At 44.5% G+C, this 21,643-nt stretch overlaps 1 protein-coding gene across 1 annotated transcript in view; it reads left to right on the top strand.

Moving 5' to 3' along the window:
• Positions 1-365: 365 nt before the first annotated feature.
• The window catches only part of LOC145395720 (ionotropic receptor 93a-like), a 47,898-nt gene continuing 26,620 nt past the window's right edge, over positions 366-21,643 (top strand). The window contains exons 1-4 of the mRNA XM_080269261.1: positions 366-640; positions 840-999; positions 2,334-2,599; positions 4,852-4,986. Of these exons, the coding sequence (XP_080125387.1) occupies positions 366-640; positions 840-999; positions 2,334-2,599; positions 4,852-4,986 (836 nt within the window). The remainder of the gene's footprint in view (positions 641-839; positions 1,000-2,333; positions 2,600-4,851; positions 4,987-21,643) is intronic.

The raw sequence follows: 21,643 nt of genomic DNA, 5'->3' as shown, positions 1-21,643 counted from the left end.
GCACAAACAGTCCTACCCTCGAGGCGACTCAAGCTGACTAAATTCAAACTATGAAAGGGGGCGAGAGATGACCGTGTTCACCGGAAGTAGGGAGTGGCCTAACTTCAACGGTCAGTGGAAAGAAAGTGAGCAATATAGGTTCACAATAAATCACTCAGTGAAAGCACTAATGTCGTGGATAAGAATGATCACTTGTGAAACAGTGAGAAATGTTCTGAAAACAATCCCGTCCTGATTGGAGTGAATACGAGGACGGTTGAACTGAGTGATGCCCAGTGGGAATTCCACTAGAATTCGTGTTTTTCTCACTAAAGTACAATGTCATGAATTTATAAATACGCTCGCGCGAATCCATGACAGCCGTCATGGTTTTTGTGCGGCTAGAGACCGTCACTTGGGTGCTGCTTGGGAATAAGTATTCAGCCTCACCCAGAACCTGGCAAGGGCTGGTCCAGCTGGAGGTTAATGCACTCGGACTGCAACGTTCCCGCTGGGTCCATTCCAGGGAAAAAGGGTGCAAGGTAGTTGGGGACATAGGCCCATACAACCTGACCAACGTGTGCACTGTCAGAGCCCTTCTGTGGCCTCCTCCTGGGGAGGAGTGTTGCCATGTCCTGGTGGTGCTAGGTTTCCACGGAAGGTATTTCAATAGTATCATTATAATTTTTATTACTATTTTAATTACTGTTACTAATTCATTATTACTATTATTATTATTATTATTATTATTATTATTATTGTTGTTGTTGTTCGGGAACAAGTTCTTTCCTATGGTGGGATATAACAAATGGCTATAACATCTACAAATGTAGCCTCTTTATTTCTAACAATGTTTCCAGATGGGATTTGACTTTCGCCTATGATCAAACTGTTGGTAAATTCACCATGGCCACGCCACCCATAACACCCAGTTGGCTGAGCTTTTACTACCCACTGAGTGGCCAAGTGTGGATCGGTGTCTTGGCTTGTACGCTGACTGTCTGCTTCACAACTGTCAAGGTAAACATGCAAATGGTCAGGCACTGGCACATCCAGTATTGGTAATAATAGGCAGCAGAAAACGGTTCCTTATGTTATTATTATTATTATTATTATCATTATTGTTGTTGTTGTTTTTGTGGTTGTTGTGGTTGTTGTTTATCATCGTACTTAATTTAGACATGCGACATTCTCAATTAGCAGCCCGGGGCCATCTTCCAGTGTTAGTCACACACAAAAATATATTTTCACAAGGCAGGTGCTTCTGTTTCGCTCCTTCAGGATTTTTACACAAATATGCTTTACTCTAGTGAAGCACAATATGGTTCTTCATTTTAGTAAAGTCCCGTATGGTGCCATATCTGCCTGTTGCCATTGATCTTTATTGTTTTATACTCACCGAGGACAATGATGAATTTAACCCTCTCATGGTCGCGTTTTCTTGTTCTTCCCTTTTATGTAACATGACCAAACAGTATATGGTTTTTTTGTAGGTGGATGTGTCAATGGTGACAGTTGCTTATTATGGTACCATAAACACTCGCTTGGTCATGTTAATTCTATTAGCTTATCCAGTTAACTCCAGGCGATAGGTTGAAGTGAGTGTTTAACATGAGACTCACAGGTGAATATGAGAGTGAGCGATAAAGAAATATAATGGAAAAATATTAGTTTCATTTTACAAGTACAGTATAAGTACAACGACTCTTCTTGGATGATGTCAGATTCATGGAATAAGAAATTAAAGAATATATATTGCTGTTGTTATACAAGATATCCTTAAACACTTTGCTGGAATATATATTTATGGTATAGATGAATAAAGAATGGGTTCGCATCGTTACTTCCACCCCCAGCCTCTACTACAGCCACCACTGTCATGTAAGTGGTAGGCTACTTCACACTTGTTGATTTCTTGATACCACAGCATGGAATTGTTAATTAATTCTGTTTCATACAGTTTTAATTTGGTCTGCCTTTTTCGACGAAGAAAGAACTTTAGCCATTCCTAATCAAATGAACTCTAAAAAAATGAATAATACATCATTCCTTCACTATAACCAAGATCTGACTCTACAATGACATTTTAGTGCGTGCTATATGTGCCCGAAAAATTACGTTAAGAAAAGCAGAAGAGGATCAAAATTACTTTACGAAACTGGACGCGAATGACCTCATTAGAATTGTGTCTGCCTAAATAGCAGAAACGAGGAGGTGCACTTTCTTTCATGGCTCATATTATCAAAACCATTCCACTGTCTGAAACATCATTGCTTGCCCCTATGACACAATAAAGAAACAGCTACGCATTCATATCATTGTTTATGTATATCACTGTATATGTATATTTCCAGATTACGAGGAGGAAAACGTGGCAAATGCGGCATGGAATGCTGAGTACTGGGTCGGTGGTGATGGAGTCTGTGGGCACCCTGTTGGGCCAGGGACTGTACGGACGCCTCTCAACCAGCCACTCCAACCACACCCTGGTCGGCACTTGGTTGTTCTTCGGTGTAGTGGTGGGCACAGCATATCGCGCCAGCCTCATCGCTTCCCTCACCCTCCCAAGGCTGCCACCCAGACCAGAGACAGTTGAGGAGCTGGTCAAAGTAGTTGAAAGGTGAGATATCGAAGAATAAACGTTTGGAGGCAAAGGTGTTGGATGAATTTGAAACGTAAGTTATGCTCTATCACTGGATCAAAGAACTTAAACCCTCAGTTCTATTTTTCCTCCCATTAACCAACAAATCACACAGTGAGTTAGTTTTCACCCAGCAGCTGGTGTTTTATTCAAATCCTTCGATACGGTACTTTCAGTCCTGATTGTTCAAAAGCAGGGCAACATTGAAAGAATCAATAAATGGTGTTCTCAGGTACCACGTACTACATCATCCACATAACCATACTTGAAATATTCCATCCTTCAATATTTACCTACGGTTTTACACTGTTCTTATCTGTCTTTAATTATGTGCTTAATGCTTTCGTAACCTTATTCACTTCCACATGCACTGTCCTCCAGGGACGCACAGTCTTTCGCTTATGTTTCCTTCACTGTCTGCCTTATTACATGGACCAGATCCGACCATCCTGTAGCACTTTGGAAATTATTCACTTCATTGCTTATCGTATAATCAGACAGCTGTGTAACTTTATTATTATTATTATTCCTATACTACAGTAGAATAAATCCAAGTAATGTGCTGTCATAAACGGTATAGAGAAAGACCAAATAAAAACACTATAGCTCTATAGCTCTTACAATATTAATTTATTTGTACCTTATTTCACGAAACTCAGTGGTAGGAAGAGACAATACTACGTCTCACACTCTTTCCATAGCACTTCTTTGTGAGGAGCATCATATCTTGGTTTTAATTAATTGCCACAAATTAGCATTCGAGATGCATTTGTCTTCTTAGTATAATAGGAAAAGTGTATAGTAGGATACTTATTGACAGAATTAGAGAAAGAACAGAGAAATTAGTTGGAGAAGAACAGGGAGGCTTTAGGAAGGGAAGAGGTTGTGTAGATCAGATATTCATTCTTAGATCTTTAGTGGAAAAGTTTCTAGAGAAGGGAAAGAAGTTGTATGCGGCTTTCATGGATTTGGAGAAAGCATATGACGGGGTGGATAGACAAGGATTGTGGAAAGTGTTAAGAATATATGGAGTAGATGGGAAGTTGTTGAATGCTGTGAAGAGTATGTACGATGGTGTGAAGGCTGCAGTGCGTGTGGATGGTGAACTAAGTGAATTTTTCTCTTTGAAAGTTGGTTTGAAACAGGGATGTGTCATGTTTCCATGGTTGTTCAATCTGTACATGGATGGGGTAATAAAAGAGGTACAAGGTAGGGTAGTGGATGTTGGAGTGGCCCTGGTGAGAGAGGATAGTGTTTGGAAACTCCCTGTACTGTTGTTTGCAGATGATACTGTGTTGTTGAGTGAAGACGAAGGGGAGCTGCAAGGCTTGATGGATGAGTTTGGGAGAGTGTGTAAGAAACGGAATCTAAAGGTGAATGTAGGGAAGAGTAAAGTGATGGTCTTTGAGAGAGGTGAAGTCAGTGAATATACAGCGAGGTTGGATGGTGAGGAACTGGAAAATGTGAGTACGTTTAAGTGCTTGGGTAGTGTGATGAGTAAGGATGGAGGTTTCGAGGGTGAAGTGCTTGTAAGGGTACAGCAGGGAAGATAGGTTGCTGGTTCTTTGAAAGCAGTGATAAGAAACAGGGAAGTGAGCATGGAAGTGAAAAAGTTACTACATGACAGTATTGTGATACCAACTCTAACGTACGGAAGTGAAGCTTGGACGTTGTTGGAAGGACACAAGTCAAGAGTGAGAGCAGTGGAAATGAGTTATTTAAGAGGAACCTGTGGAGTCACATGGAGAGACAGGCTGACGAATGAGGATATATAGGACCGTTGTGGTGTTGATGTGGATGTGAAAGGAAGCGTTATGAGGAACAAACTGAGGTGGTTTGGCCATATGGAGAGGATGGAGGGTGAAAGACTGACGAAGAGAGTGGATGTGAGTGAGGCGGAGGGGGGAAGAGAGAGGGGGAGGCCGAGGATGAGATGGAGGGATGGGGTGGAGAGGTATATGAGAGAGGGGGGTGTGAGTTGGGAGCAGGGCAGTGAAATGGCGGGGGACAGGGCGACTTGGAGGCGATTTGTTTGTGGCCACCCCAAACGGGATTAAGGCGTCTGGCAATAGAAAGATAGATAGAGATGCAAATATGGCAATTTTAGGGTAGTTTTAAAGTCAACAACAACAAAAAAAACTAAATGCTTGAAGTTAAGTTGTGGTGTTGTGTTATTCTAGGGGCCTCAGTAGTAATACTAATTAAACAATTTTTCTTTGTACATGTTACAGGGTGACAATAAGATCTTTTGATGGTTCATACAAGAAGTTCTATTTAAACTCTGCATCAAGTGCCTATAGAGAACTTGGGAGCATGCTTGTCGGGGGAGATGTTATGGACGGACTGAACGCAGCTCTGAAGATGAAGTGAGTTGGTTTTGCTTACGGTGATAGTTTAGTATTTTTTTTTTGAATAACAGAACAGAGGATGGAATAACAAATGACTAAACAAAAATATCTATACACCAAATTACTGGTATCCTCGATTCATAAAAGTCTGTAAAAGTTGTGCTTGAAAAACTGAAGGTTGAAGTTTGGTGAGAAATAACTCTGGGGAGGCGAGTTGGAAAGAGATGCAGTTCAGGGAATAAAAGATTTCTGATAGGCGGAAGTTCTGCAATATGGCGGTGTGACATTCCAGTCAAGGGCGCTACCAGATGGCCATGTAGCACAGGGGAAGGTACGGAAAGGTGACACAATGGATGCAACTTTGTCTGAGCATTTGCCATAAAGTATCTGTAAAATAATGGAAGGGAGGCAATACTCCTTCTTACCAGTAGGGAAGGAAGTTTATTTGTAATATCAGGGTTACTGATAATTCTAACAGCTTTGTTCTGAATTAGTCTAGTTGTTTGAGTGCAACCTGTCCCAATCCATTCCACAAGGGTGAGCAATATTCCAGCTGAGAGTGCACATGAATCATCAGTGAAGAAGCTACGAACTCTGTACAATAATCCAAATTTCTCTGAGGCAGCTTTAGCAAATGATCTGACATGAGAGGTCCAGCTGAGGGCATTGTTAAGTGAAACACCGAGAATTTCAATACTTTGGGGGATAGGAATATTAGTAGCACTGAAGATAATATAGGAATCTGGCAATATCTATCTATTAGTAAACTGTATATACTTGGTTTTACTAGCATTAAATGAGACAAAATTATTTTGTCCTCATTCAGTGATCCTAGATAAGTCTTAATTTATGGAGATGGCTGTACTGAATTGTGAGTTAGAGATGTTAAACTTTGTGAATGGGTGTTTAAGAGTGAATGAACTGTGAAGTGTTGGGTCATCTGCGTTATCAATGAACTGATTATGAGTGACAGATAAGAGATCATTAGTATGAATTACGAATAGGATTCGAGCCAAAACTGATCCTTGTGGCATGGCGTTGGTCATTCAGGGATATTTGAATATACATCATCTACTTTTACTCTTATAATTCTGTTGCTGAGATATGAGGAAATCAGAGGAACAAAAGATGTTAGTCCAATAGATACTGTAGCAGGGACTGGTGCCACATTTTGTCAAAAGCTATAGAAACATCAAAGGCTACTGCATCAGTTTCTCAATATTGGTCAACTGATTGGTGGATGGTGTGAGTCAGGAGACTGAGTATATCAATAGTGGATCTTTCTTTGCGAAAACCATACTGCCTATGACTAATTAAATTGTTGAATTCATTATGTTAAATTATGTGCCTCTTCACTGCAATTTCAAATACTTTACCAAGAGAAGACCTGACAGATATTGGTCTGTAATCAGAGGGGTCAGAGGAACTTCCTTTTTTTTCAGAATTGGGTTGGTATTGGGAATGAAGAAATAACTTAGCTAGTACATAAGCAAATTCTGGGGAGCACTTTTTCAAAGCAATTGAAGGAATTCGACCTGGGCCTGGAGCTTTATTGGTTGGTAAATTGTCTAGGATGGATTGTATTATCTAGTATGTATTTTAAGTGGAGCAATTTTGGCGGAGTCAAGTTCTAGTACTGGGACGTTCTAGCTGACTTATTGTAACGTAGCAATTCTTGCAGATGTACTAGTAAGAATACTCGCTTTACCACGTGAGTCATTTGTCATGTTATCGTGTGAAGATTTTAGTGTGGGAATGGGTGATGACTTGTTATATAATTTTTTGGTATTTCGGAGATACGTTGACTGACATATGATAAAGTTACTTGGATGCTTGCATGAATAAATTTGATTCTTTTATGTTTGTAAATCTTTTGTCATATACATTTGCAGTAGAAAAAAATAACTATTGTAATGTATATGAACTAATGAAAAAGAAATGAAAAAATGTATCGGCATTATCAATTATTTACGAGTATTTTTTGTTCTGCTTAGCATACCGCATATTATACATTGTCTTACGTTACTGTTTCAAGTACTGTAAGATAATTTAACATCATGATTTTTAAAAATGTGTCCGAATCAGGGTGTAAGCACCAGATCTCGTTCCTTGAAGTCCAGCAGTCCCTCTACATACTGTACCATACATCTTTGCATGTAACCATTTCGGCGCTAACATCCGCCATCCATGTTTAAAACATGCTAAGGCTGTCTCACAAAGGACTGGTGTACTGGTATCAGCGAGGTTGTCTTTTTGACATGTTAGTGGGTCTGATAGCAGATCAGTAAAGTCTGCTTTTAACTAAATTCAAATCCATTAATTGTTAGTGCCCTAGCAGGGATATGAACCTGCATCCAGTGGGATATACGAACACCCTTCCACCGACTCGGTCACCAATAGATAAATATAATTATCACCTAGGGTCCGTTTCTTAAACCTCATTATCGTCCGCGTTTAGCAAGGTTGAGCGATAATATTTTTCACAGTGTCTGTGTGTCTGTCTGTGTGTCTCTATGTGTATCTGGTCCAAGGAGGTTTAAAAGGTGGAGGCGGCTGCAGGTGGGATGAGTGAAGCCTAATGACCTGACCGGCTGCCATGCTGTTGTAGGCTTAAGGCGTGTCAGGGCATGTCACGGCTAGGCTCAGGGAGGTTTAGAAGTCAGCTGCAGGTCAGAGAGGAGGTACAGACGTCGGAATAAGTTTGTTTCCTTTTCCGCGGTCTAAGGTGTTTGTAACACTGCTCGTTGGAGAGGTATCCCCTTCACCTCCCTTCCTCATAGTCCCACACTCCCACCTAATCCCCCTACTTTTCTCTCCGACCTCATAACGCCACCCGGTACCTTCCATACTCTCGCTCACAGCCAGTTAGGGGTTTCTGTACTTCAAGCACCACTCAGATTACGTGTATTCCGAACAACTAATAAAGGAATAGTACAGTATGTATCATAAACCAAGTTAGGAAAACGTTTACTACACTGTTTATCAGTGTAATGCTAGGTGTTTTAGGTTCGGCTTCCCGTTCCTTAGGCACCTAACGTGTAGCGAGGTTCTCTTTCGAGACCGGGGCTTAGGACAAATAAGAGAGAGGCAGGACACAAAAACTCTAGGCAATAACCTTACACGTGTTTTACTCAGTCAGACAAAGAAAACAGCAGATATTACAAACACAATATTCTGGTCGATTATAAACACTTATATCTAGATAATGCAATTAGTATCTCACAGGATACAATCAGGGCATACAGTGAAATAACACTCGAGGCAGAGTATGTGTGATTAGTACAGTCCAAGGTCTCTAAGCATGTGAAGAGGTTAGAGATGATGCTCACTAGGGGAGGGTGTAAGGCACTGGAGTCTAATTGTGATTATGATAGTATGAGGCGGAGTTTACTGGCAACGTGTTCACTTTGTAATTTTCTAGTTGTAAGGGACTTTTGGTTAGTTATTATCACAAACTCCATGGCCTGGGTATTTTTCTTATTGCTATATGATGGTTACACTGTGTTGGTCTTTCTCACTAGCACATAGGTTCGTGATTCACAATTCACTGTTCCGCCTCATCACTGTTAGACCATTATTATTCCGATTCTGCTTAAAAACACTTGGGTCTATTACTATTAATTCACTGTTCCGCCTTGCCACTGTTTCACTACAATATTGGCACAGTCACTGTCATATGGGTCACTTGCCAGCGGGTGTGGCAGAGAGACAATCCGGTGTTACTTCTGCCGGGGCTGGGGCACCGCCAGGGGAGGCCGTACCTAGAGGGCACAGGATCACTCGCAGGGGCGTCTTCTCTCGTCTGGGGCTGCAGGTGGCAAAGGGGCCCGTACTCTCTGGGCTGGGGACAGGAGTGTGGCCCTCAGAACTAGGGCCAAACAACTGCCTGAATCTCTCGTTCAGGCTTCTGATGGAGGTGGAGGTCCTCCGGTGTCGGGGCGGAGGGAGTTCCTGCCTGGGCTTTTTGGGGAGGGCCTGGGGTTCCCAAGGGCTGCGGCCCCTGGAGCTGGGCAGTGCCGACAGGTAGGGGCTGCGGCACCGGTCTGCTTCAAGGTCTGTCAGGTGCGTCTCCTCCAGGGCCAGTTGTAGGGAGCAGAGGCCGAGGGAAGCTATAGCACCTCTCCAGTACTCCTCTACACCCTCTGTGGGGAACTCATCTCACGCTGGGGCGGCTCTCTGCTGCTTCCGGCCATGGCTTCCCATGGGCGCGACTACAAGGCGCCAAGGCCCGGCTACTGGCCGTGGCCTGAGAGGGTGAGTAACTGCCAGCAAACCAGGGACACCTTTGGAGTGGCTACCAGCCATCTGACGAAGGTGGGAGCGGCTACAGGCCGACTCCTGCGGGAGGGGTGTGGAGCGGCTACAGGCCGACTCCTGCGGGAGGGGTGTGGAGCGGCTACAGGCCGACTCAAGCGAAACATCTTCAGAGCGGCTACCGGCCATCTGATGAAGGCGGGAGCGGCTACAGGCCGACTCCTTCAGGAGGGGTAGAGAGAGGCTACAGGCCGACTCAGGGGCAACACCTTCAGAGTAGCTACCAGCCGTCTGACGAAGGTGGGAGCGGCTACAGGCTGACTCCTTAGGGGCGCTGGCAGGAGCTGGACAGACAGCTCCACCCCGAAACCGGTTGGTGGAGGCTCTCCCGGAAGGTAGTGCAGGATTCCTGCTATGGTGACGGTGGGGGGGCTCCGTGTCATAGGGGCGTGTGGCCCCAGCTGCCTTAGGCCGTTGTCGCACCAAGTCTCGGTGCGCTGCTGCTGCTCCTCCGTGAGGTCCTTGTGGGGGTGTCTGTGAGTTCATGGGGGCACTATGCTGAATTCCTGATGGAGGTGGCTGGAAATTCCAAGGGGCACTATGCTGTATTTCACTACCATCCGCTTGGAGAAAGTCACATCCCCGTGACTGGAGGTGGTAGACGTGAGTATCGTGGGTGGCGCAAATGGGCTGAAGATTTCTGAGGACAGTGTGCCAGGTAGTGGTGGCGGTGTTTTCATCCTGCTCCACGTTGCTGGTGAGGAAGAGGGTGGATGTGGTGGTGGAGAAGCGGAGAAGGTGGTGTGGTCCTCGGACTCGGCAATTTCGACCGAGTGAAGGTGCCCATACAGACTGTCCGATCCTCATGGTCGTGGTTGTTGCCTGTGGTGTGGTGTGGTGCTGAATGCTGGACATAGAGAGTAGAAGTCGGGTTTTGTGCCAGGGTAATGTGGTGTAGTGTCTCTGGGGAGTATAGGTGGCTGGGATTTGGGCCTGGTGTAGCATGACAGTGTGAAGTTGTGGGGAAGCGGGTGGGGTGGGAGAGTGGGTGTATTGGGTGGGTGGGCGTGAGAGGCGGCCGGAGCGGGATGTTTTAGTTTTAAGGGTTGGCGTGGGCAGCAAAGTGGGTGTGTGGGGTTGGCATGGGCGTGAGATGCGTGTGGTTGGGTGCAGGGTGGTTGAGACTGGGTGTGGGGAGTTTGGAGTGGGGGTGTGGAGGTGGGGTGGGTTGGAGGCAGCAGCAGTGGGTGAGGGTGGTGGTGGTGTGTTGGCGTGGGCAGGACACGTGGTGCTGGGCGTGGGGGGTGAGGTGGCAGGAAGAGGTGGTGTGCGGGAGCGGTTGGGTGTTGGTGGTGCAGGTGAGTTGTCAGGTGAGGTGTGAGGTGATGTGACGGCCCGGGAGGCGAAGATGGCAGGGGAGGTGGAGGGGGAGGAGGATGGGGAGATGTAGTACTCGTAGGAGTCATGTGGAGGGTTGGCGGCGGTTGTTGGTGGTGGGGAAGGCAGAGTTGGGATTATGGAGGGGGTGGTGTGTCTCGTGGGCGGGGGTGGAAGGGGGCCAAAGCAGGTGAGGGCAGGTTTTAGGGTGGGAGTGAGTGGTGAGGTGAGTGCGAGGCCTTTTGGTGCTGTGGCTGCGTGCGTCGTGATGGTGAAAGTGGTGCACCAGGGCGGTGTAGGTTTGTGCGGCGCTCTAATGGTGGGCATGGGTGAGACGGTGGAGCTTGAGGTGAGTGGTGTGTAGGGGTGTGAGGGTGATCTGGCACTGGAGGTCGGTAGCGGTGGTGAGGTGACAGGTGAGGTGGCTTGAGGTGTAGGTGGTGAGGAGGGAGTGCGGTCTTGTGGCGCCATCCCTTTGTTTGGTGGTGGGGTGGTTTGGGCGGTAGCAGGGTTCTGTGCTTGCAGTGTGGGGTGGGCGGCGGGTGGGAAGCCAGGGGATGGTGCGGGTGTGGGGGTGGTGGCCGGCGGTGTGCGGTGCTGGAACTGTGGTGGCTTGGCAGGGGCTGAGAAGTGGGCTGTGGCGGGTGGTGTGTGTCATCAGAGGCGAGGAAAGGTGGGGTTAGGTGTTGGGGGAGTAGGAACTGGTGGTGGTGAGGAGGTGTGGCCTCGCGGTGTTGTCTGGATGTTCAATGATGGGGCGGTGCAGGTGGTAGCAGGGGGCTGAGCTCGTGATAGAGTGGTCAGTGGTGAGGTGCGGGGTGTGGTGGGCAGTGAGGCATCTGATGAGGTTATTGGGGACGAGCTGGGGGTTCGTGGGGATGGTGAGGTTGAGGGTGGGATAGGGGAGGTGAGCGAGGAAAGAGAGGTGGGTGAGGAGAAGGAGGAGGAGGGTGTGATAGGGAAGGCGAGTGGTGGTGAAGTGATTGTGGTGGGTGGAGCGGGTGGTAGGTGGAAAGCAGTAGACAGGAGGAGGTGATTCTAGGAGGCCTGTGAAGGGGAATGCAGGCTTTGTGTTGAGGGGGGATAGGAAGGGGGGAGGTGATAGTAGTGGAGAAAGTGATGTGTGAGGTGGGAAAGATATGAATAGGGGTAGGAATAGGGGAAGGTAAAACAGAAGAGATAGTGAGAGGAGAGGAAAAGGAAACATGATGTTTCCCCCTATCGTAGACTTGGGGAGATGTGAGGTGGCCCCCGTCATTAACCCCTAATGCGCGGCCATTGACAGCCGACACCCCCCGGGTGGCGGCGTTCGATCGTGTTCTGAGTACCTGTAGGAAAATATTAGCCAAAAATCAGAGATTAACCCTAGAACATTATACTTGGTATGGCATATAGTACTTACATTCAGCTTTCTCCAGAGACAGGTGTTGAGCCTTCGTGGACTACCCAAGGACTTGTGGAGACTTGCAAAATTGGGTAACAGAATCTACACTTTCACACCTCCAGCAACCCGGTTTCCCCTCTACCACAGCCTCATTCTGTCACAGTAAACTTAATACTACAATGTACAGGTAGTTTGGAATCCGTATTTGTACAATAAGCACTGAAAATAAGGCTAAAATCAACGAAGCGTACGGCCGACATGCAGCGCAGCGGCGGTCTTCCCGTCACTCAACAAACATTTCCATTTTCACAGCTAAAAACATGTATACTACATTATTTTCAATCATATTACTTCCCAAAAGATCACCGCAGCGCACTTTTTATTCTGCCTTACGCCCGTCACTTAATTTTCGTTACTGTTGGCCGCTCGCACTGACTTGGAAGAACTAGAACTCGCCCTAATGTCACTTTGAAAGCCTGCGGTAAACTGACTCTAAACAGGGGCAAACCGTGTGAAAAAAAGCTAGTGTTACAACTGAGGAAACAAGCGTTTGCTATTAGCATAAACTGCTTGTGAGAGGAGAGCGCAGATTTACAGTTCTGAGAAGTCAGAGCGCTGCCATGTATCACAGACAGGCTGGCCGGGCCGTGGTGGGGGGGGAGGGGGGAAAAATGCAATACTTGGCAACAACGGAGGTCAGTAGTACAAAGGGAAAGTATGCTAAGTGTAGCTAAAGGGTGGTGTTACTGATAGACAATACCAGCTGGAACATCCTTGCCCGCGTTTATTCAAAATTAACTCGAATCGCAAACACGACGCTCCGCCGTTACGTCCTTTTCGGTGAGCGTCACAAACGCAACGCCCTGCGTTTTAGGGGTTAAGGTGGGATGTGGGGGCAGTGGGGGGGGGCCACCTTCTTTGCCATCTCCTTGGTATTTTTTTTTTTCCTGAGGCTCGGGGCAATTGGCATATTGTGGGGAGGTTTGTAGGTGCCTTTGTGTCGTTTTGCTGCACCGGGCACCTTTTAGCTGCTCATGGATGTCGTGGATTGGGCATTCGTGGCAGCAAGGACAAAATTCCTACGGGTTGACAGTGATGAGATTCATGGGGAATTGATTTATGTTGCTGATGTGTTGAGGGGTGGCATGGACGGCACCTCATTAAATTGATTTCTTTATCCAGGACTCCCGTCGGTTCATGTATCATAGAATGTTCTTTAATAAAACCAGGGAGAATCCTGAGGAGTCTGTAAAACATGTTGTTCCTGGGTTTCGTCATCTGCCCCCGGGTAGGCAGTGGTGACCAGGAGTCTTGCCTGAAACAGGGTATCGTCTAGATTCCCGTCAAACGTCAAACTATCCAGTTGGGATAGTGCCACCACTTTCCTTAGTGATGGGGTGATTGCTTGGATCACAAATTTCGTGAAATTCTGCCAGGTGAGCTCCGGAATGACTTTCAGTGCTATATTAGCCGCCGCTTTGCCCAGCAGTGGGAGTGTGACTGTGATTTTTTGTTGATCATTTAAAAAAACAATATATAGTAAAGGTTTGATGATCGCCAGATATGTGTGTATATCATACTGTTCAGGGTCGAACTTGGGTAATTGCACGTGTGGTTTAGTTGCCATTTTTCCGGTATTTCCTGACTACCTCTCTTATATGCCCGGGTCAAGAACCACCGCTGTCCACCAGTGTAATGCTAGGTGTTTTAGGTTCGGCTTCCCGTTCCTTAGACATCTAACGTGTAGCGAGGTTCTCTTTTGAGACCGGGGCTTAGGGCAAATAAGAGAGAGGCAGGACACAAAAACTCTAGGCAATAACCTTCCACGTGTATTACTCAGTCAGACAAGGGAAACAGCAGATATTACAAACACAATATTCTGGTCAATTATAAACATTTATATCTAGATAATGCAATTAGTATCTCGCAGGATACAATCAGGGCATACAGTGAAATAACACTCGAGGCGGAGTATGCAGGATTAGTACAGACCAAGGTCTCTAAGAGCATGGAGAGGTTAGAGATGATGCTCACTAGGGGAGGGTGTAAGGCACTGGGGTCTAATTGTGATTAAGGTAGTATGAGGTGGAGTTTACTGGCAATGTGTTCACTTTGTTATTTTCCAGTTGGAAGGGACTTTTGGTTAATTATTATTACAAACTCCACTGCTTGGGTATTTCCCTTATTGCTATATGATGGTTACACTGTGTTGGTCTTTCTCACTAGCACTTAGGTTCGTCATTCACAATTCACTGTTCTGCCTCATCACTGTTAGGCCATTATTATTCCGATTCTGCCTAAAAACACCTGGGTCTATTAATATTAATTCACTGTTCCGCCTCGCCACTGTTTCACTACAATATTGGCACAGTCATTGTCATATGGGTCACAGTGCAGCGGGTGCAGTGGAGAGACAACCCGGCTTACTTCTGCTGGGGGTGGGGCACCACCAGGGGAGGTTGTACCTAGAGGGCACGGGATCACACGCAGGGGCATCTTCTCTCGTCCGGGGCTGCAGGTGGCAAAGGGGCCCGTACTCTCTGGGCTGGGGACAGGAGTGTGGCCCTTAGGACTAGGGCCGAACAACTGCCTGAATCTCTCGTCCAGGCTCCTGATGGAGGTTGAGGTCCTCTGCCATCGAGGCATAGGGAGTTCCTGCCCAGGCGTTCTGGGGAGGGCCTGGGCTTCCCGAGGGCTGTGGCCCCCGGAGCTGGGCGGCGTCGACAGGGAGGGGCTGTGGCACCGGTGTGCTTCGGGGTCCATCAGGTGGGTCTCCTCCAGGGTCAGTTGTAGGGAGCAGAGGCCGGGGGAAGCTATAGCACCTCTCCAGTACTCCTCTATGCCCTCTGTATTGGGGGTTGGGGAACTCGTCTCACGCTGGGGCGGCGGGGCAGCTCTCTGCCACTTCTGGCCATGGGGCCTGGCTACTGGCCGCGGCTTCCCAGGGGCGCGAGTACAAGGTGCCAAGGCCCAACTACTGGCCATGGCCAGAGAGTGTGAGTAACTGCCAGCATACCCAGGGACACCATTGGAGCGGCTACTGGCCGTCTGACGAAGGCGGGAGTGGCTACAGGCCGACTCCTTCAGGAGAGATGGAGAGCAGCTACAGGCCAACTCAAGGGCAACACCTTTGGAGCGGCTATTGGCTGTCTGACAAAGGCAGAAGCGGCTACAGGCCGACTCCTTAGGGGTGCTGGCGGGAGCTGGACAGACAGCTCCACCCCAAAGCTGGTTGGTGGAGGCTCTCCCGGAAGGTAGTGCAGGATTCCTGCTATGGCAAAGGTGGGTGGGTTCCGGGTAATGAGGGTGTGTGGCCCGGGCTGCCTTAGGCTGTTGTCGCTCCGAGTTTCGGTGCTCTGCTGCTGCTCCTCCGTGGGGTCCTTGTGGGGGTGTCTGGGAGTTCACGGGGGCGCTTTGCTGAATCCCTGGTGGAGGTGGCTGGACATTCCAAGGGGTGCTATGCTGTATTTCAATGAGAGAGAGAGAGAGAGAGAGAGAGAGAGAGAGAGAGAGAGAGAGTTAAAAGACAGGGAGCGGCAGGTGGAGAGGGAGAGCAAGTGGAAGAATGAGAAATGAGAGGGCAGTTACAGAGAAAATAAAAAGGGGAGAGACAAGGAGAGAACAACGAGAGCTAAGAAAAGAGACAGAGAGTGAGAAGAATAGACAGTGAGAGGTAAAATGAGATACAAGCAGTGTGAAAGGGAAAGAGAAAACGGAGATGTGAATCGAAAGGCCGGGAGACAGGGAAGTAAAGACAAGATGGGAGACAGCTGAGAGAAAATAGGAATGGAGCAAACATGGAAATAGGGATAACAAAAGAAGAAAGTGGGAAAGAGAGCTACGGAACGGAATACTGAGAATGATGAGAAAAATTACAAAAGGAGGCAAGGTAACAGGGAGGACGAAGAATGTGTGTTATTCCGACAAGGACGCAGGGAAAGAACTAACCAGGATAAGACGAAAGCATTGCGGCTGAGTAGAACGAATGTAACATTCAAGTATAAAGGGAAGGAGAGAAACAGAGAAATTAGAGAAATTTCCAGAGAGAAATTAAAAATGAAGGGTGGGAAGAAAATAGGCTAATTTTTAGGCCAAGAAAGAGGAGAGGGATGTTAAGAAGGGAAGACATGGGGAGGGAGAGGGAGGGAGGGAGGGAGGGAATGACAATGGGAAGAGCAGAATGAAAGAAGAGATTTCGGGTGACAGGGAGAGAGGAGAGAGAAAAAGAGCATGTAGTTATTACTGGGGGAAGAAAGCAGTGAAGGAAATGAATTTAGTAAAAGTAAAGAAATACGGAGAGTGTAAAGAAGAAAAAAAGGTAACACATGTAACAAACGAAAAAACAAGACAAAGTTGTGACACAAAGAGGGAGAAAGAAGAGTGAGGTAAGAAAGGAGTGACAGAGGGGGAGAGAGACGAAGGAAAGGAAAGAGAGAGGGAGGAAGGTAGGGACTGAGCAGATAGCTATAAAGAAAGGGGAAGGAGGTAAAAGGAAACTGGGGATGAGACAAAGGATCCAGAGAGAGAAAAAGAGAGAGGGGGGGGGGAGAAGCAGTACACAAACAGTCACAGACAGATAGGTCGACAAATACTCAGAAAGTGTGTGTGTGTGTGTGTGTGTGTGTGTGTGTGTGTGTGTGTGTGTGTGTGTGTGTGTGTGTGTGTGTGTGTGTGTGTGCTTCCGTCCATGTTTCACTCGTATAACATTGTTCTATTTTTTCACCTGCGCGTTTTCCTCTTCTCTGCTTCAGTTTCTCCTCTCACTCACTTTTCTTATCAGTATTTCTCCTGATTGTTCTGACCATTCCATCTCTCTCTCTCTCTCTCTCTCTCTCTCTGAATAAAGAGATTTTTCTTACAGTCACGGTCACTGCTCCTCTGAACTGTCTGCTTGCATCCCTCCACATCTACGACGTGCGCGTAGCACCCGTCTAGCAACAAACTCTCAACCATTTTCTGTCCAACTCTCTAATGTAAGAGGTAACCGTTACTCCCAGTCCTTCATTTATGCAACAGGTCAACTCTAGAACTGTCTCCTTCTGTCTCTATTTCCTGCTAGCTATGATCTCCAGTCTTTCAAACGCAATGTGTCCAGGCATCTCAAAGTGAACAGATCTTGATTTTGACTCACTTTTGTATTGTTTTTGTTTTTTTCTTGGAAGGAATAATTTGTGCGCTCCTAGCCTTTGGTTTCTTCTTACTTGCATTAAAAAAAAAAAGACTACGAGATCAGCTCATTAAAGTGTTTAAAATCTTAATGGGTTTCACAATCATTATATAGAAAGTTGCTTACTCCTAACACTGACTCGGCACACAACCATGGTCGGAAGCTGTAATTGAAAAAAAAAAAAATTACCAGCAGACTTACGTGAAAACTTTTTCAGGTGCAAGATCTGCTTCACATAGAACTGACTCAGCATGGACGTTGTTAACACTACAGTAGAGAAAATTTAAGGGATTCATTGGCAGGCTCTTACACTAGAATAAATGTGAATTGGATATGCATTCCCAGGGAAACAAGAAGTATCTCCACGGTATGGGCTGCAGAGTCATTTTAGATCCTAACTTTTCCCTTGTAACTCCTGTGTGTGTGTGTGTGTGTGTGTGTGTGTGTGTGTGTGTGTGTGTGTGTGTGTGTGTGTGTGTGTGTGTGTGTGTGTGTGTGTGTGTGTGTGTGTGTGTGTGTGTGTGTGTGTGTGTGTGTGTGTGTGTGTGTATAAAAGAAGTGTCTACTACCGCAACATTTAATCACAACAGATTTATTCTGTTCTTACCCAATTCTTCTTACCTAATTGTATCTTTACAGGAATGAGTCAAGCTCGTACTGTCCCGTGTCTTAAACCATATTTATCGTACATATCATTAAAGTTGTGAATTGTTTTGGCACACACTATTTCATTCGGTAGTGCATTCCATTGATCAATTGCTCTGTTTGGGAAACTGAATTTCCTTACCTCTTTATCACCTCTCTTCTTATGCAGTTTTTTGCAGTGTCCTCATGCTGATGCTTCCCCATATGTTAAGTAATCATTTATGTCTATTTTCTCCTTCCCTGATATGCATTTATATAGCATTATCATGTCACCTCTTTTCCTTCTCTCCTGTAGTGTTGGTAGATTCAGTTTATTTAGTCTTTCTTCGTAGCTTAGATCCCTTAAGCTTGGTATCCATCTTGTGGCGGCCCTTTGAACTTTTTCAATCTTGTCTATGTGTTTTTTGAGATGAGGACTCCAGACTACTGATGCATACTCCAGGGTTGGTCTGATGAATGATGTTATTATCCTTCTTAGCATGTCTTCATTTATGTATGTGAATGCTATTCTCATATTTGCAAGCAGTGTATACATGTTCCGTACCTTCTCGCTGATGTGGTCAGCCGGAGATAGTCTGATATTGATAATCACACCTAGGTCTTTCTCTCTTTCTGATGTGTGTAGGGTTTTATTTCCTAATGTATAATCCCAATCAGGTCTTTTTCCACTTTTACCAAACTTGATTACATGACACTTGTCCACATTGAATTCCATTTGCCATGTATTACTCCATTCATGAAGTTTATTTAATTCTTCTTGTAGCTCTTTACAAGAGTCTGTGTTAGTAATTCTCCCTTGTATTTTTGCATCATCTGCAAACATATTTAGATAGCTCTCATTTCCAGTGTTACTGTTTATATCATTTTTATACACTAAAAACAAGATTGGTGCCAGCACTGAACCCTGTTGTTCTCCACTAGTCACTTCTTTCCATGATGAGTAGTTTCCCCTTTGTACTGTTCTCATTTCTCTTTTTATGAGAAAATCTTGCATCCAACAAAACAGTTTGCCTCGAATTCCTCCTTAATGGTACAGTTTCCATAAAAGTCTTTGGTATGGTACTGTGTCAAATGCTTTCTTGAAATCTATATAGATACTGTCCACCCATCCTTCTCTTTCCTGTATTGTGTCTGTTATTCTGTCATAGTAGCTCAACAGATTATTAACACAGGATTTTCCTTTTCTGAAACCAAACTGTCTTTCTGTTATCATACTGTGTTCTTCTAGATGATTTACCCAAGCTTTTCTTATAAGCTTTTCTAATACCTTGCTTACAACACTGGTCAGTGATACTGGTCGGTAGTTGAGTGAATTTTGTCTATTCCCTTTCTTGAATAAGGGGACAATAATTGCTTTCTTCCAAATATCAGGTAGTTTACCTTGACTCAAAGATTTCTTGAAAATTAAAAATAATGGTTTACTTAACTCCTTTGCACATTCTCGTAGTACCCAACATGAAATTTCATCAGGACCACTTGCTTTTCCTCTGTCTAATTCACTTAACTCCTCCTGTATTACTTTTTCTGATAGTTGTATATCTGGTAGTATGTGTGGACATGCATATTCCACATAGTCCCTCTCAAAATTTTATTCTTCTGTAAAAACTAATTGGAAATTCGTATTTAGTGCTTCACAAATATCTTTCTCTTGTGTATAGGTGATTCCCTCGTCCGTAATGGATTGTATTATATCGTTTACTTTGGTTTTGCTTCGATGTAGCTGTAAAATAGCTTTGGTTGATCACTACTTTTATTTATTATATCCTCCTCAAACTGTTTTTGGGCTTCCCTCCTTATTCTTGTTTAATCGTTTCTTGCCTGTTTGTAATTATTATATGCCCTTTCACTATTGTGTCTTCTGTATCTATTCCACAACAAATCTCTTCTTTATTTTGATTTTTTACATTCTGTATTGAACCATTTCCGTATTTTCTTATCTGCTTCTTTGTGCTGTGGGATGTACTTCTGGACTCCTATTAATAAAATTCACAGAATTTTTTATATACAGCATTTAAATCTTGTCCTCTAAGCTCATTTTCCCAATCAACTTCTAAGAAATACTTCTTTAGGTTTTGATAATTTCCCTTTTTATAGTTTAGGCTCTTTTTGTAACTTTCATTGCTGTTAACTATGTCATATGCTATCCTGAAGTTGTAATTTAGTACTTTATGATCGCTTTTGCCAAGTGGAGGGTGATATATTATACTGTCAATATCATTTTCTTGCCTAGTAAATATGAGATCTAGCATTGAAGGTACATTGAGTCCTCTTTTTCTGGTGGTTTCCCTCACATGTTGCATTAGGAAAAACTCTTGCACGAGACCCAGGAGCTTTTGGTCCCAACAGCTTTCTTGGCTAATTGTATCTAGAGTATTCCAATTTATATTTGTATTAAAATCTCCAGTTAGTATAATTCTTTCCGATTTCTCTTCCATTTTATGTAGTAATGCTCTTAAACTCTGAATTGTACTCTCTGCCAGGTCCTCATATTCGTCTCTTTCCCATGTGTTTGATCTGGATGGCATGTACAAATTGGCTACAATTACTTTCCCTTCAGATGTGTTGATCTCTACTGCAATCAGTTCTACTTGTGAGGGTATATCTAGTTTTATTTCATTGACTTTTAGATCTTTCTTAGTTAATATTATAATTCCTCATCCTTTTTTTAAGTTTCTATCTCTTCTCCATATATTGTATTCCTCTAAGTTTAGTATGTCATTGGATACCCTTGGTGTTAATTTTGTTTCAGTTAGGCATATTTTATGTTGTTCATTTTCTCTGACATAATCATTCATCTCTAGTAATTTAGATACCATTCCATCTACATTTGAGTACTTCAACTTTATCATCTTGTTTATATACTTGTCATGACATGGTTCTACTACCTTCCTCATTTTTATTCTCTCTTGTTTGTGTACCACTTTCGTACCTGCAATCCTATTACTTTGTAAAAAATATGTGTTCTTCTCCTCTTCTGATCTTCCCTCATTTTTTTTTTTCTTCCTCCCTCTTTTCTTTCAGTAATTCCAATTCCTCTTGTGTTAGACATCTTTTTATCCATACATTTTTGAACTCCTCTTTTTCCATAAGATTCTTTGCATTTTTTAGTATCTCCTCCACAGTGTTTACACTCTGGAAAGTTACCTTTAGAGGACTTGTCATGTTTTTCTCGTATTTCCCAAACCTTTTGTGTTTCTCTAAGTCTTTACTACAGATTTCCTCTGATACTTCTTTCAATAACCTCATTACATTTGCCATCTCCTTTTTGTCTCTTGTGATCTTGTTTTTTTTACTTCTTCCTCTTCTATCCCAGTGATTACTATAGATTTGTTTATATCTACTGAATCTCTGAATAACTTTGGATTGTTTTGGATTATTCTTTTCACTTCCTTTTTAATGCGTTTTTCCTCCACCCTTGTTTCTAAGTCTTTCTTTACTTTCACCATTTCAACATATGTGGTTTCCACATCACTTTTGTAGCTTTGCACAACTTCATTCACCTGTGTTATCTTCTCCTCAATATCACTGCTCTGGTCTATCAGACTGCTTACTTGCCTAATTGTCTCCGTATCATTTTTGAATTCTTCCATAATACTCTCGTGATTGACTACTGTACTTGCCATTTCACTCATTTTCCTCCTAAGTGTACTCAATTCCACTGTTATTTCACTAATGGTTGTGTCTTTCTTGTTGACCTCCCTTCCTAGTTTTTCTATTTCTTCCTTTTGCAAGTGCATCTGCTTCTTTATTTCATCAATTTCATTCTGGAAAGCCATTTCCAGTTTGTGTACACGTTCAACCAGTCTATTGTGAGTCTCCATTTCAACCAGTTCTTGGTAGAAATCATC

This window comes from Coenobita brevimanus, chromosome 33 (genome assembly GCF_032717465.1).
Source record: "Coenobita brevimanus isolate Jiangsu-jjx chromosome 33, ASM3271746v2, whole genome shotgun sequence".
NCBI lineage: Eukaryota > Metazoa > Arthropoda > Malacostraca > Decapoda > Coenobitidae > Coenobita > Coenobita brevimanus.
This window is presented reverse-complemented; position numbering and strand designations above follow the sequence as displayed.